The sequence below is a fragment of the Hakea prostrata genome, chromosome 3 (assembly GCF_041222555.1).
Source record: "Hakea prostrata isolate BN-2017 chromosome 3, UWA_Hpros_2, whole genome shotgun sequence".
Lineage (NCBI taxonomy): Eukaryota > Viridiplantae > Streptophyta > Magnoliopsida > Proteales > Proteaceae > Hakea > Hakea prostrata.
In genome coordinates, this window is record NC_142602.1 from 13,207,616 (window position 1) to 13,220,775 (window position 13,160).

Genomic DNA, 13,160 nt, shown 5'->3' on the forward strand with positions numbered 1-13,160 from the left:
TGTTCGATCTTTAACTATAGGGTTTGAACTACAGAGTCCGCCCCTTTTATGTTTGAAAAAAATAAAAGACCGTTTCATTTCTTCCTCCTGTCTGTGATTCTCACTCTACAGCACCGTACCAAACATTCAATCCCAGTGCGTGATTTCACCCATTACAATCTGGAGATCGTTTGTTAAGATCTGCAATGTGCACGGTATCATCAAGCGTTTCATTGATCTCGTCGATTTGGTGCCTCACCGAATCATCTGTTTTCTGCCGGTCGAAACTCATTTCGGTGAGTTTTTGGAGTCGTTCTCGTTGAACTTGGAATTGAATCTCTTGATCTTCATTTCGAGTTCATTTTGGTAAAAATTTCGTCTTAGATTTTGCTACTGCGAACCTGTGGGTCTTTTATTGGTTTTAACCCTAGTTTAACAGGAGTAGAGGAAAGTGGTTGTTTAAACTTAAAACGATATCAAGGTAGGAATTAGCAGAGGTCTACTGAGCTTTGAACTTGACTTGATGTGTATATATATATTTTTTTTCCTCCTTGGGGTTGATTATGATATTTTGAGCTCCACTGAAATAAAAAGAACCCCAGTTAATCCTCCGTGTCCGCTCTCAGAAGCCCCCTGCTGGTTCAGGTACTATACACCGTGAAAATAATTTGTTAACCTATTTTTTATTGTTCCCGTCAAATGAATTTTTTTTCTCTATCAGTCGTTTAGATGTATTTCGAAAGTCAGCATTGCACCCGAGCTTAGAAATTATCCCGGACAAGGATTTTTGTTCACTAGAATGTAAAAATCCCAGATAATCTTTGAAGGCACCACTCGTCTTTGCTAAAAAAAGGAAAAGTTCTAAAGTGCTCTCTGAATTCTAAGTTATGTTTTTAAAACCATATTTTTTGTACATGGAGGTAAATATATTTCATGTGAAAAAGAATATTTGCTCTTGTTTGCTATATAAGTGGGTTTGGTTTCTCATTGGTAATATGATTTATTTTTTATTAATTGGCTACAATTTTTGTGACATTTTAAAGTGTGGTTATAGGCGCTCTGCATTGTAGATTAGCATTGTAGCTGATACCTGCCAAATTGTGGGGACAAGTCTTAACTAATGTTCTATTTTACCTTCAAATGCAGACTTTTAAGCTTCAGGTTTGAAACTTTATGTAAGTTGAGAATGTAAGGAATGGGATCTTTGCCATTCCCAAGTTGTATTGTTTTCCATTCTTAGGAAACATAGCTGATGGTGACAGCATAAAAGGTGCAGTTAATTTAGTGGCAACTAAAACTCTTCCTATCTTCTTAGTAGTAGTTTCTTATCTTAATTTCTGAGGATAGGTGGGAGGAGAGGGGAAAGCTATTGTCTACTCACACCTTGATTTTTGTATATGGTACCTGTGTTTTCTGTGGAAATTTCTTATTGTATTTGTATTATGTTTCCTTTGCTCTTTAGATTGTACTTCCACCCATCCAGAAGGAAGCCTCTGCTATTTCTTAGAGCTGCATATGATGATCTGGGAAAACTATTCTGAAGAGAGCTACCATCGAGTGGGGTTGGGAGTGACCTTCTGGTCAAGAACCAATGGCAAGTGACAGAACCAATGGCAAGTGACAGGACACAAGGTGGTAGAAGTGCTGAAGTAACAGAAACCCTAGTCAGCGTTCCTTTTGATGGGGGCAGTGATGGTTTACAAAGGATGCGACCTATGCATGGGTAAACTTTTGATTACCTGTTTTATCATTTTGTTCTCTTTCCTTTTTAGGTGAAACATTGGATGCGTTTTATTGGTTTCTGTTTTTTTATATTTTATTTTTTTTACAATATGTGCCTATGTATGTTATTATTGTCATCATGTTATCTTCCTTAAAATTGTGGGTATTGACCTTGTCACCATAGGCACAATTTGAACACATTTGTTCATTTTTCTCATCGATTGATAACATGACTTATCATTGCGAACAAGTTATGATGTATAAGACCCTAGTTTCGCTACCTGTTCAGTGGTTGCCCGCCAATATATGTGTATAGGTATGAATATATCCATGTGCTTGTATGTGTATTTTGCCCATGTGAGTAGAAAGATTTGTACCTGAATTCATCTTTTGGAGTGTGGAAATGCTCAACCATGCATGCAATTTTTGAAGCTGATTGATGACTTTTGTCCACTTATTTTGATCAGTAACATTTTTAGTTAAGTGGTGCTGCTTACCTATGATTTATCGTCATAAGAACATAAGCAAGGAATGGGTGGTTTATTTTGATTGGTTGATTTGTGATCTCTGCCCCTTGTTCCCTATCACTAGTTTGCCAACCACCTCCCCTTCACCCCTTGAGTAAAAAATTTTATGCCTGAAGAATTACTTCAATCCTTAAAAAAAAACAAATAATAAATCAACATATGGCCATAGCTTCACTAAAGAGAATTATGGTCATCGACTTATTGTACATGTTATGATACTTTTGTAGGAGAACTAGTGGCCCTACAAGGCGCTCGACGAAGGGACAGTGGACTCCTGAAGAGGTAAGCTGTGTATTTGACTTGAAAACTAACCCGATAATTCTGTACTTAATTCTTGTTTGTCTTACAATCATTCACCTATCCAGTACTTTCAGAATTTGGTTTGTCCTAGAACAAATGTTTGCCAGTGCCTTGTTTATGTTCTAGAAGTTTGATGACTTGAAACTATCTGGTATTTTTGGTCAATATAAGAATCTTTCCTTTGAATTCTTTGCATCTAGTCTTAATAGCAGCCCGGTGTTAGCTGTTGGTTTTTTGAATTATGTCGGACATATAGTTTTGTGTATTCATTTATGTTTTGGCTGCCCAGTGGCTCCTTATTTTCACATTTTCAGGCTGTTTTTGTTTAATATGTTTTTTTACATCCTTTTCTCTTGGTCTTAATTTGAATGGCTTTGCTCAAGCTCTATAATGTAATACCAAGTTTGAAAGCCCTGATTTTGTGTTGTTATAGACCCACCATAGAAAAAGAAATACTACTATGTAGGAATGGCAGTTCTGTAAATAAATGGAAGTTCTGGACCCTTTCTTTATGTTAACAGAAGGTGGGAGAAAATGGTAAATTAATTTGAGGGGGAAAGTTTCAATGCCACCCCCTGAGTTACCCCCTCCACCCCCTGCATTATCCAATTTATCAATCAGACCCCCCCTATAGAGTGAAAGTATGTCAAAAAACCCCTTGCCATTGGAAATCACAGTTAAGTGCTGATGTAAGCAAGTTAAATATTTCAAAAGGACAAATAATATTCTTAAACAAAAAACCCTATGCTCGACTTGTTTCTTTGTCTACCTCTATTGTCTGCGACTTCTTCCTCTTCCAGTCATAAATCCTCACAAAATTTGGGAGATATGGTTTGTGGTGAGTGTTTTCAGTTTCTTTCCTTTTTATTTTAACCCTTTTTTTTTCTTTTCTTTTAAAGTTTAAAGATCCACTAGGAAATTCCTCTCCAGGTGGGGGCTGTTTACTAAACCTTTTTTTATACACTCTTTCATTTTTTTCTTTCTGTTGTTTTGACCTTTAATTTGTATCTATTGAAGTGGAGCTCTGTTATTCCATGCAGGATGACCTATTGCACAAGGCTGTTCAGCGCTTTAAAGGAAGAAATTGGAAAAGGATAGGTATCACTTATTTTTAGTTTATATTTATATATTATTTTTTACTATCTGACATCCATATCAGAGGATAGGCTCTACAGTTTCAGGACAACATAAGCCTAGTTTTTGAGGGCCTGTGGGTCCAGGTGCTTTGGTCACCTTGCAACTGGTCCCCTTTTAATTATCTCGATAGCCTGTTCTTGAATAGTTCCATTCCTCGTTTCTGCTTTTCATTGTCTTTAAATTGCTTATGTGTTCAATTGTGCCTCTTAACAGCGGAGTGTTTCAAAGATAGGACAGATGTTCAATGCCTCCACAGGTGGCAGAAGGTTTTGAATCCAGAACTTGTCAAAGGGCCATGGTCAAAAGAGGTGTGCTGCTCTGAAATCTTTGATGCATTTTTTCTCAGTCACTTTCCTTCTGCCATTCCACCTTAGAGGCAAGAATTCCAATTCCTGGAGCTAATGTAACTTTTGATGAACAGGAGGATGATATAATAATTGAGCTGGTGAATAAGTATGGGGCAAAGAAGTGGTCAACCATCGCTCAAGCATTACCTGGGCGAATTGGAAAACAATGCCGTGAAAGGTATGATTGACAACTTACTCTTGGATAAGTATGTACCTTTTGTCTTTAATTTGAAACTGCTTATGGTGCAGTTTGTGTTTTGACTTCCCCTCTCCCTTTTCTTGTATGTTTTATCTCTTAGCCTTATGGGCCTTATGTGGTGTGAATTCTTGGGAAACCTATGTACACTCTCTCTGAACAGCTTCTCTTTCTGAGAGAGGTTGGGGTTTTGCTCTTCTGCCGAGAAAGGCCATGTCTTTACTTCCTCTATTCTCTCTTTTATGTTTTGGTCTTACGTTTTATTTTCTATAATTATCGTGGCCATTTCTATATTTTCTATTGCTCTTTATACTATTTTTGTTGTCTTGCATGAAGTCCGATTTAGTAGCCATCTTTAAGCAGTATGTCTTCTACCTTTTTTTGTTAGGAGGTCCTGTTAGTATTTCAGTCCCTTGAATGCCCTATGACAAGTATATATGTCATTATCCCTAGTTTTTATGTGAGAGAATCATTTTCAGATGGCATAATCATCTTAACCCTTCAATCAATAAGGATGCATGGACTCAAGAAGAGGAGTTGGTTTTGATTCAAGCTCATCAAATTTATGGTAACAAATGGGCGGAGTTAACAAAATTCCTGCCTGGAAGGTAAGCTCTCTGTCTGTCATTCTTGAGAAAGACACTATTTTACAAGTTTGAAGAGCCAACATTTCTATTACCTTTTGCTCATACTTCATTCTTTATGTTCCAGTAATGCTACTACAATTGCTGAGAATGTTCTTTCTATTTAATCTAGTTGGAATTAGTTTATTATGTGTCTTGTATTTCTTTGTGACCATTGTATGTATTTTTATTGTTCATGTGGCTATCAGGACAGACAATTCAATTAAAAATCACTGGAACAGCTCTGTTAAAAAGAAGTTGGACTCATACTTGGCTTCAGGCTTGCTTACAAAATTTCAAGGTCTGCCTCATTTGTCAAACCCCAACCAGTGCATGCCATCATCCTCACTGAGGACACAACAAAGCAGTGGAGAAAACAGTGTCCTCAAAGATGTGGCAGAAACAGAGGAAATATCAGAATGTAGCCAAGTTTCAACTGCTGCTGGTTGCTCCCAGTCTGATCACGACATGGCTCATGCAGTTTCAGTACAAACACAGGAATTTAAACTGTCAGCGGAGGAGGCTAGTCAACGAATGGGGCAAAACTCTTGTATGCTGTCATGTTCCCAACAGTATTATCCATTGGAAGAAGTCCCAGAGTTATCTCATGAACTAGAATCCTCTGTTGATTTGTCTGAGCAAAACATATTCTCTGAGTTTGGAGTCTCTGAGAGCAATAATGACCATTTCAGTTCCCATGAATTACCTAGGATGTCTTCACCGGAAGTGGCCCAGGAACCTCCAGCTTTCTTTGAAACATCAGCACCATGCATGGAACATGTTGATGAAAACCACAAAACAGAACCTGTTCTTTTACAGGAGTCAATGGATTTTACTGCTGCTACTTCAATGGGAAGTATGATTCTGGGTTCTGATGGCCAGGATCATGCATCAAAATCCGAAGGGGATCGTTGTGGGGTTATGTTCCCAGAATCAAGGACTGATGGATGCTTTTCTATGGAAAACCAGATTGACTGCTCAAATATTAACTTGGATGGATGTGTAAATTCATTTATTTGCCAATCTGACATTCAGGGATCTGAAGCAGATAGAAGTTTAACTTCGCAGTCTTATTACTCATTACAATCTTCTGATATGATGGGAGCCTCAACTTCTCAGCCTTTGTCAAGTGTTCCTTCTCTGGTCTGCACTGGTGAGAGTGAACTTATACGTGGTAGTGAATGCAATGAGCCAAAAGATGGGTCAACTGGAAATCAAGAATTGGGGTTTCTTACAAGCTCACGTGATAATTTCATTCATCTTAATGTATCTACATGTTCTTCTGATGGTGAGATGGACAAGTTTTGCCTGGGAATGGAAGGAGACCAGTCAAGGGATGATTCAAAATCAGTTCCTGTGGACATTTTTAGTTCCCTGACTTCTGAACTGACAGAAATGCTTCCTTGCATGGATGAAAGCACAACTGTGCATACAGAGAATCCGGATACAGGAGCTTTATATTATGAACATCCCCGTTTTCCAAGCTTGGAGATCCCTTTTGTCAGTTGTGATCTCATTTCATCTAGTGATTTGCAGCAAGCATATAGTCCCCTTGGGATACGCCAACTTACAATGTCTTCTATGAATTGCTCTTCCCCATACAGCTTATGGGATTCACCAGCTCGTGATTGTAGTCCCGATCTTGTACTAAAAAACGCTGCCAAAAGCTTCATATGTACTCCATCAATCTTGAAGAAACGGAGCCGTGATCTCTTGTCTCCTTTGCAAGAAAAAAAAAGTGATAAAAGACTTGTGAGGGACACAAATCAAGGAATGTTTTGTACGTCTGAACTGGCGAGAGATTTTTCTTTTTTGGATGTTGTTTTTGATGACAAGGTGGATCGTCGTAGGGCTTCTCTATGTTCTATTGAGGAGGCTTTTCTCTCTCCCTCAGATGCCCAGCAAAAGAACCTTGGACCCTTCATTCATGATAAGGAAAATTCGGACCATGCTTCCAAAGCACAAACAGGTGTTAGTGATCCTCCAGAAAAGGTTTCAGAGAAAGGTTTTGATGATACTAATCCTCCGGAGAAGACAAGACAGGGATGTGGTGATAGGTGTAAGGTTGACTCTGCTCTTTTTTTTCTACCGTTGCTTGTTGTGAATAATTGTTTACTTAAACTTAGTTTATCAGAAAATAATTTTCTCTGAAATCTTTTCCATGGTAAGTGAACTTTATATTTTTGTAATAGGTGTGGAATTCAACTAAAGATCTGTCTAGTGGATTTTATTTGCTGTCTGTCAATCTTATTCCATTTTGGTTTTAAAACTGATTTAGTCATCTCAGCTGACATAACTAGTGCTTTCACAAAAAAATGAAGCTGACATCATCATGGTAGAAGATCTCGCTCTCTCTCGAGATCTTGCCACCTTGAAAGAGAGAGATCTTGACCATCTCGGTGAGATCTCGGTTGAGATATACAATTTTTTGGCGTCAACTCGGTGGGTTTTAGTGTCCCAATTGGGTTGAAACTTGGTATTTAGCTTATTTAAGGCCTTTTGAACATGTTGGGGTGGCCTTGGATTTGTTAGAAATAACCCTATGTATGATTCTAAGTCTACACATAGTGTGAAACCAAAATGTAGTAGGATTAGGGAATGCAATGTTATACACCATGTAATATAGAACCTTTGAGGCATATAAATGAAAAGCAAGTATATCACATGCATCAACTAACTTAAATGTTATCAAAATTCCATCCATATGAGTATTACAATCTCAATTTTCAAGAATAAAATAATTATACAACCATTAGAAGTTCTATATAAGTCATTAAATCATAAATTCATAAGATAAGTAGAGAATGATTGATCTTCCTTGTTGTAGATGTGCTAAGAGTAGTTGCAAGTGAAAATTCAGCCAAAATCCACAAAAAAAGGTAAAAATTGAGAGTTCCAGCAAGATCTAGGGCGAGATATGGCGAGTTATAGCGAGATATAGCAAGATATGGTGAGATCTCGAGCGAGATATCCCAACTCTCTGCTCTCGCCCTCCATCTCATCTCGCCAAGGTGAAAAAACGAGATATCTCGTGAGATCTCGCGAGATCTCCCACCATGGACATCATAACTATGCATTATTATGCCTTGTTTTTTAGGCAGTTGAAATTGAAAATCATATATAATTTCTATTTTTATGCATGCAAAAACATAAATATATTCTTGATCTAGTTTACTGATATGATGTTTTATGTAATCTGAACTCAGGTGTTGCCATGTTCTGGGATGATAAATATATTAGTATCTCCAAAGTTTTGTTTAGTTTTATCCAGGCAAAATTTTGTTGCCGTGCATGTAGTTAGGCTATAGTGTTCCCAAAACTACATCAATAGGACATAATGAAACAGCTGGGCAGCTTTTCAGGGTTGCAAGGTCACTGTTCTAACTGTCATATATCTGAACCTAAGTTCCATTTGAATCCATTTTTTTCTCTATAAAATTAATGCAAAATTTCCAGGGTTATGTCTAAATACTATTGTGTCAATTTCCTTTGTTTTGTTTGTCTTGGTTTCTTTTTCCTTTTTTTTTTTTGGTGGGGGGGGGGGGGTGTTCAATTGGATGTAAATTGATGCTGGTAGGCTTAATATATAACTAGCCAACTGTGGTTTATCTGCTGGTCGAGAAATCCAAGTTATTGTTGGCTTTTGGTTCTGCTGCACCTTTGTCTGCAATTGTTATCTTTACTGCTGCAACTGTCTGTTTAGTTGTCAACATTGATGATTTTATTGTTTCATAATGGCTGACTATCTATTTTGATATTACAAAACATTTTTCCAGGTGCAACAGCCTTCTGGAGTACTCATTGAACAGAATGTGAATAATATGATGTTATTTTCTCCTGATCGAGATAGATGCCATACAAACAAGACCTTGAGTGTTGGTACCAAAACTCCAAGAAATGAAAAATTGCAAAGTGGCCGTTCAGAATCTTTGTTAGGGAAGCCATGCCTGTCTGTAATTGTCTCTCCTACTTTTCGAGGAAAGAGGCATGGGAAGAATGTAGTGCCACTTACACAGTGTGCTACTTCATCAGGTCCGCTAGAAGTTGCATCTGAAAATGGTGGGGATAGTGTTGATATTGAAAGCTTAAGCATGTAAGAGCATCCTTTTTGCCCACAATTTTGTCACAGTTTGATTGTTGTATAACATGTTATTGCATGATTTTGAGTTTTACTACAACGTGATATTTGAATGCTCTAGCACTGCAAATCTCAGGGAATAGATAAAGGGCACTAGATCAGTGGTGAACTTCCAGCCCTATAGAAGCATGGAAGAGTCTGAAAATGCTATTTTGTGTATTTTTCAGATTGGTTCTCTGTTGTGGTAATCTTTTGTGTGCAACTGTGGATTGAAATATGAATCACTTTCTTTACTCATTTTGGCCTGTGAGATGGGTGCTAGCATGACTCCTCTATATCTTGCCACATGGACCCACCATTTCCCACCATGTGTTTATCATTCTGCAATGAAGAATTTTAAGATTTATTTTGCCAAATAAAATATCTCCCTTTCGAGTCAAACTGGTTGCAACAATGGAAATGTGTGAGATATTCACAAAACCAGGTCAAAAGTGGTCAAAATTTGGTACGAGTTAGCCAAGGTTGAAACTGACTTGTACCAGAGAGAGATAGAATGTCTATAAATAGATGTCCACTTAGGAATTGTAGTTTGTTATTGTAGTGAAATTGCAAAAGAAAGAAAAGACAACTGGAATCTCTGCATTGTTTCAAATCTTCTATGATGTAGTGAATCTTCTTAATGAATTGAAATTGCAAGAGAAAGAAAAGACAACTGGAATCTCTGCATTGCTTCAAATATTCTATGATGTAGTGAATCTTCTTAATGAAATAAACTTTGGCTACAAAATATGCATTTAGATATACCCTTACTTAAGAATTATGGCTTGTTATTGTTCTGAAACTGCTCCTGGTAGTCCATGACTGCATTACTCTTTTTTCTTTTTCTGATGTGACTTGTTCCTGTCTTGTTTCATTGGCGTGCACTCTTTGATTCTAGGTTTGGTGACACCCCTAATTTTAAAAGAAGTATCGAGTCTCCCTCTGCATGGAAGTCCCCTTGGTTCATGAACTCTTTTCTGCCTGGACCAAGAGTTGATACAGACATAACAATTGAGGTATTTAAAAGCCTGTTTATTTGAACTCTATTCTACTTTTCCATTTTCATGATATACATTCTGGAAACATTAAGCGTTACTTGCAAATATACACTTTACTTCTAGAAAGGTTATGGCTGAGAACCCAAGCGATTGACTGCAGGAACTGCAATGCTTTTTTGGAAAACAGATACCTTACCTTTGAGACTGGTTTTTTTTTTGATGAATAAATAATTGTATTAAAACAACAACACACTTACAACATAGCAGAAATAAAGCAAATATTAAAGAGCATTGAAAATGCAATATGGGCAGGACCCAAAGAAGATGTGCTGAACAGGGCCAATGAGACTAATTAGCGGATTTTTTCTTAGAGGACTTGAGGTCAACCAAGAAGTCGTCTCCAAATGGGTTGTGCCTTGGCAGATCGATTACTTCTTTTACACTCAACACGATCAAGGATATGCATGGGGGGGGGGAAGGAGGTTCCAAATCGAGCTCGGTAGAGATTGAGTCACCAGCAGAGCTTGGGTTGAAGGGCTTAGAACCAAGTGCCATAGGGCCCAATAAGGATCGCTTAGGTGACTCAGAGTGGAGCTTGGGTTGAAGGGCTTAGGCCCATGGGCCATGGGGCCCAATAAGGAACATTTAGGGGAGGGTAAAATGGGCAAGGTGAAATGATCGTGAGGGGAGAGGGGAGGGATAATAGGGGAATCAGTGAAAACTACTTTCAGAGAGTCTTTCACTGAAATAGGAGGAAGGAGAGGTAGCGGTTTCAGCTGTGAGGGTTTCATGGAAGAGGAAAGGTGCAGGTCGAGGAGCAGGGGAGAGGAGCGACAACTCTTGGAGGTTTTCGATTATGGAAGAAGGGCCTCGGCATCTGTGGAAGAGGCAGGCCCCAGGCTTTGACAGGGGTAACAGCTTTAATTCTGGGATCAACAAGCATGCCCTTGTTTACTTGAATTATAAACTTCTAGAGCGAAGGGAATTTGTGACTTTAATCTCCACATGCAACTTGAAATTTTGCACATGCCCCCACCCCACATTCTCTCTCTTTTTTTTATTCTTCCTTTTTTCCCTCTTTTGTATGGGGTGGGGGTGGGGGGGGGGGGTGTTTTCTAATTTTTGCTCTATTTCTTTATCCTCTCTTTCTGTCTGTAAGTGCACATATTGAATTTTTTTTTGGTATGTCCATGTCTGTTTTTATGGTATTTGTTCTATCTGATTAAGAGTGTCACATGTCATGTTTGTACAGAGCACACAAATTTGTGCGAGTTGTGGTTGCCCCTCCCCTCCTAGTGCATTTAATGAGTGCAACTTCATGCAGGACATTGGATATTTCATGAGCCCTGGTGAGAGAAGCTATGATGCATTTGGGTTAATGAAACAGTTCAGTGAACATACTGCTGCTGTAGTGGCTGAGGCGGAGGAGATTCTGGCATCTGATAACCCTGTAATACCTTCAAAGGAAAGATGCTCCACTGACTGGAATTCGGCCCAAAACTGTAATCACATCTCAGATGAGGAGCTGCCTTGTGGTGTTTTGGTATGATAATTGTTCTTAATTTAGGTTGAATTTATATTAAACTAATTTATTTTTCCAGTGTTCTGTCATTATCTTGCCTCTAAAAGTATGATGATGGTGTTTCTGAATTGTTACACATCCATGGGATGTGATTGGTGTTTCCATTGTATCACTTTTTGATCATGATTGTAGACTACTGAAAAATGAAGGTTACCTGACATCAACCATTAGGCTGTGTTTGATCCTCTGGAGACTGAAGAGTTTCTAGCTGTTGTTTGGTTCTAGGAGTGAAAGAAAAGAGAAATTTCTTTCCTGAGAGTAATGTGGTTAAGATTTGAAAGTGTTGGATATTTGTGTGTGGAATCAATAATTATATTTGGGATAATGGGGGTTATACTGAGAAAGATTCCATTTCCAATGTGTTCACTTTTATGAACATGTTGGGAATGTTTCACTCTGGACAGCAAAGTTCAGCTTGGGCATTAGATACTTAATAGAGGTGTAGGTTCTCGTTTAGAAAACTATTAGATCTTTCCACAGTATCAGAGAAAAGTTGTGTTGAGTGTTCATTGGTTTTGTTCCCTTTGCAGAGTGAGCAACGGGTCCTTGATTTCAGTGGATGTGCGACCCCTGAGAAGCAAATAGAGATCGGGAGGTCTGTTGGAACCATCTATGGAGCTGGCTTTTCCTCAAGCCCCTCTTCCTACCTGATTAAGGGCTGCAGGTAGGGTGGGCTCCTATGGCTGATGCCTGAGGATTCATTTTGAAATATATAATTATATGTATAATACATATATGTATTTTTTTTTCTTCTTCTGTTTACTTGAAAAAGGAAAATCTGTATCTTTGTATTTGATTAATATGCTAGTGTAGAAGAGATCAACTTATTTTTTGGACTTCAAAAAATGCATAATTATTACCTCTTTGTAAATAACGACTGCAAACTTTTCTGCTTTGTTCCATTTTCTGACAAAATTCAATGCTCGGCTACTCCTGAATTCCCCCCTGAAAACCATACAAACACTGTACACCTCGGTCATGACTGTAAACAATCCCAGTTGGAGGACCTTTAGAAATTAATTTCATTAAGTACTTGCAGAGCTTCTCAAGGGAAATGTTCCAACTGGAAGGTGATGGACCAAGACCCAGTTTTTTTTTTTTTTTGGGGGGGGGGGGGGGGTTGTTTAAGTTTTCCCACCACATTACCCTATAGTGAGAAGCCAAGTTAATTAACAGAGCCTTGTGAATCCAAGATTCCACCAGGAACAATTAAACATACATAAGTTAGGTGCTTGGTTATCCCACCTCATTCTTGACATGTATCTAATGATCTTGAAGAAACTTCCATTGCAATGATAGAAATAAAAGGGCACAAAAGACAACCATGGTTTGTTACTTCTGGATGGTTATATGTACTGTTCTATTTTAGAACTGAGGTATCTGGGCCAATATGCACACCTTGTACATGTGCTATGTTATTAAGAATGATATCCTTTGATGATGTTTCTTCATTCTCTATTCAATTGAAATGTAAAATAATGAAGCTGTCCGAAAAGAAGGAAGGGCCGAAGGGGTGGCTTGTGAACAAATCCATGATGTGTCTCATACATTCTGGAAACTCTTTTCTGCAGAAATTTTATGCAAGACATTGCACCAAGTAATGAAAAGAGAACACCATAGAGATTTCTTTTC

The 13,160-nt window shown here is 38.2% G+C and overlaps 1 protein-coding gene across 2 annotated transcripts; it reads left to right on the plus strand.

The window, feature by feature from the left end:
• On the plus strand, nt 1-12,569 carry PC-MYB1 (Homeodomain-like protein). 2 transcript variants are annotated; one of them, XM_089149122.1, is made up of 13 exons: nt 1-275; nt 1,126-1,249; nt 1,442-1,702; nt 2,456-2,510; nt 3,569-3,626; nt 3,879-3,973; nt 4,087-4,190; nt 4,688-4,816; nt 5,041-6,895; nt 8,608-8,924; nt 9,847-9,964; nt 11,271-11,489; nt 12,059-12,569. In XM_089149122.1, the coding sequence occupies exons 3-13, from the start codon at nt 1,590-1,592 to the stop codon at nt 12,194-12,196; spliced, it is 3,201 nt and encodes a 1,066-aa protein (XP_089005248.1). In that variant the 5' UTR covers nt 1-275; nt 1,126-1,249; nt 1,442-1,589; the 3' UTR covers nt 12,197-12,569. The 2 variants fall into 2 exon arrangements, with proteins under 2 accessions (XP_089005248.1, XP_089005247.1); XM_089149121.1 differs by lacking the exon at nt 1,126-1,249.
• Nucleotides 12,570-13,160: the final 591 nt, after the last annotated feature.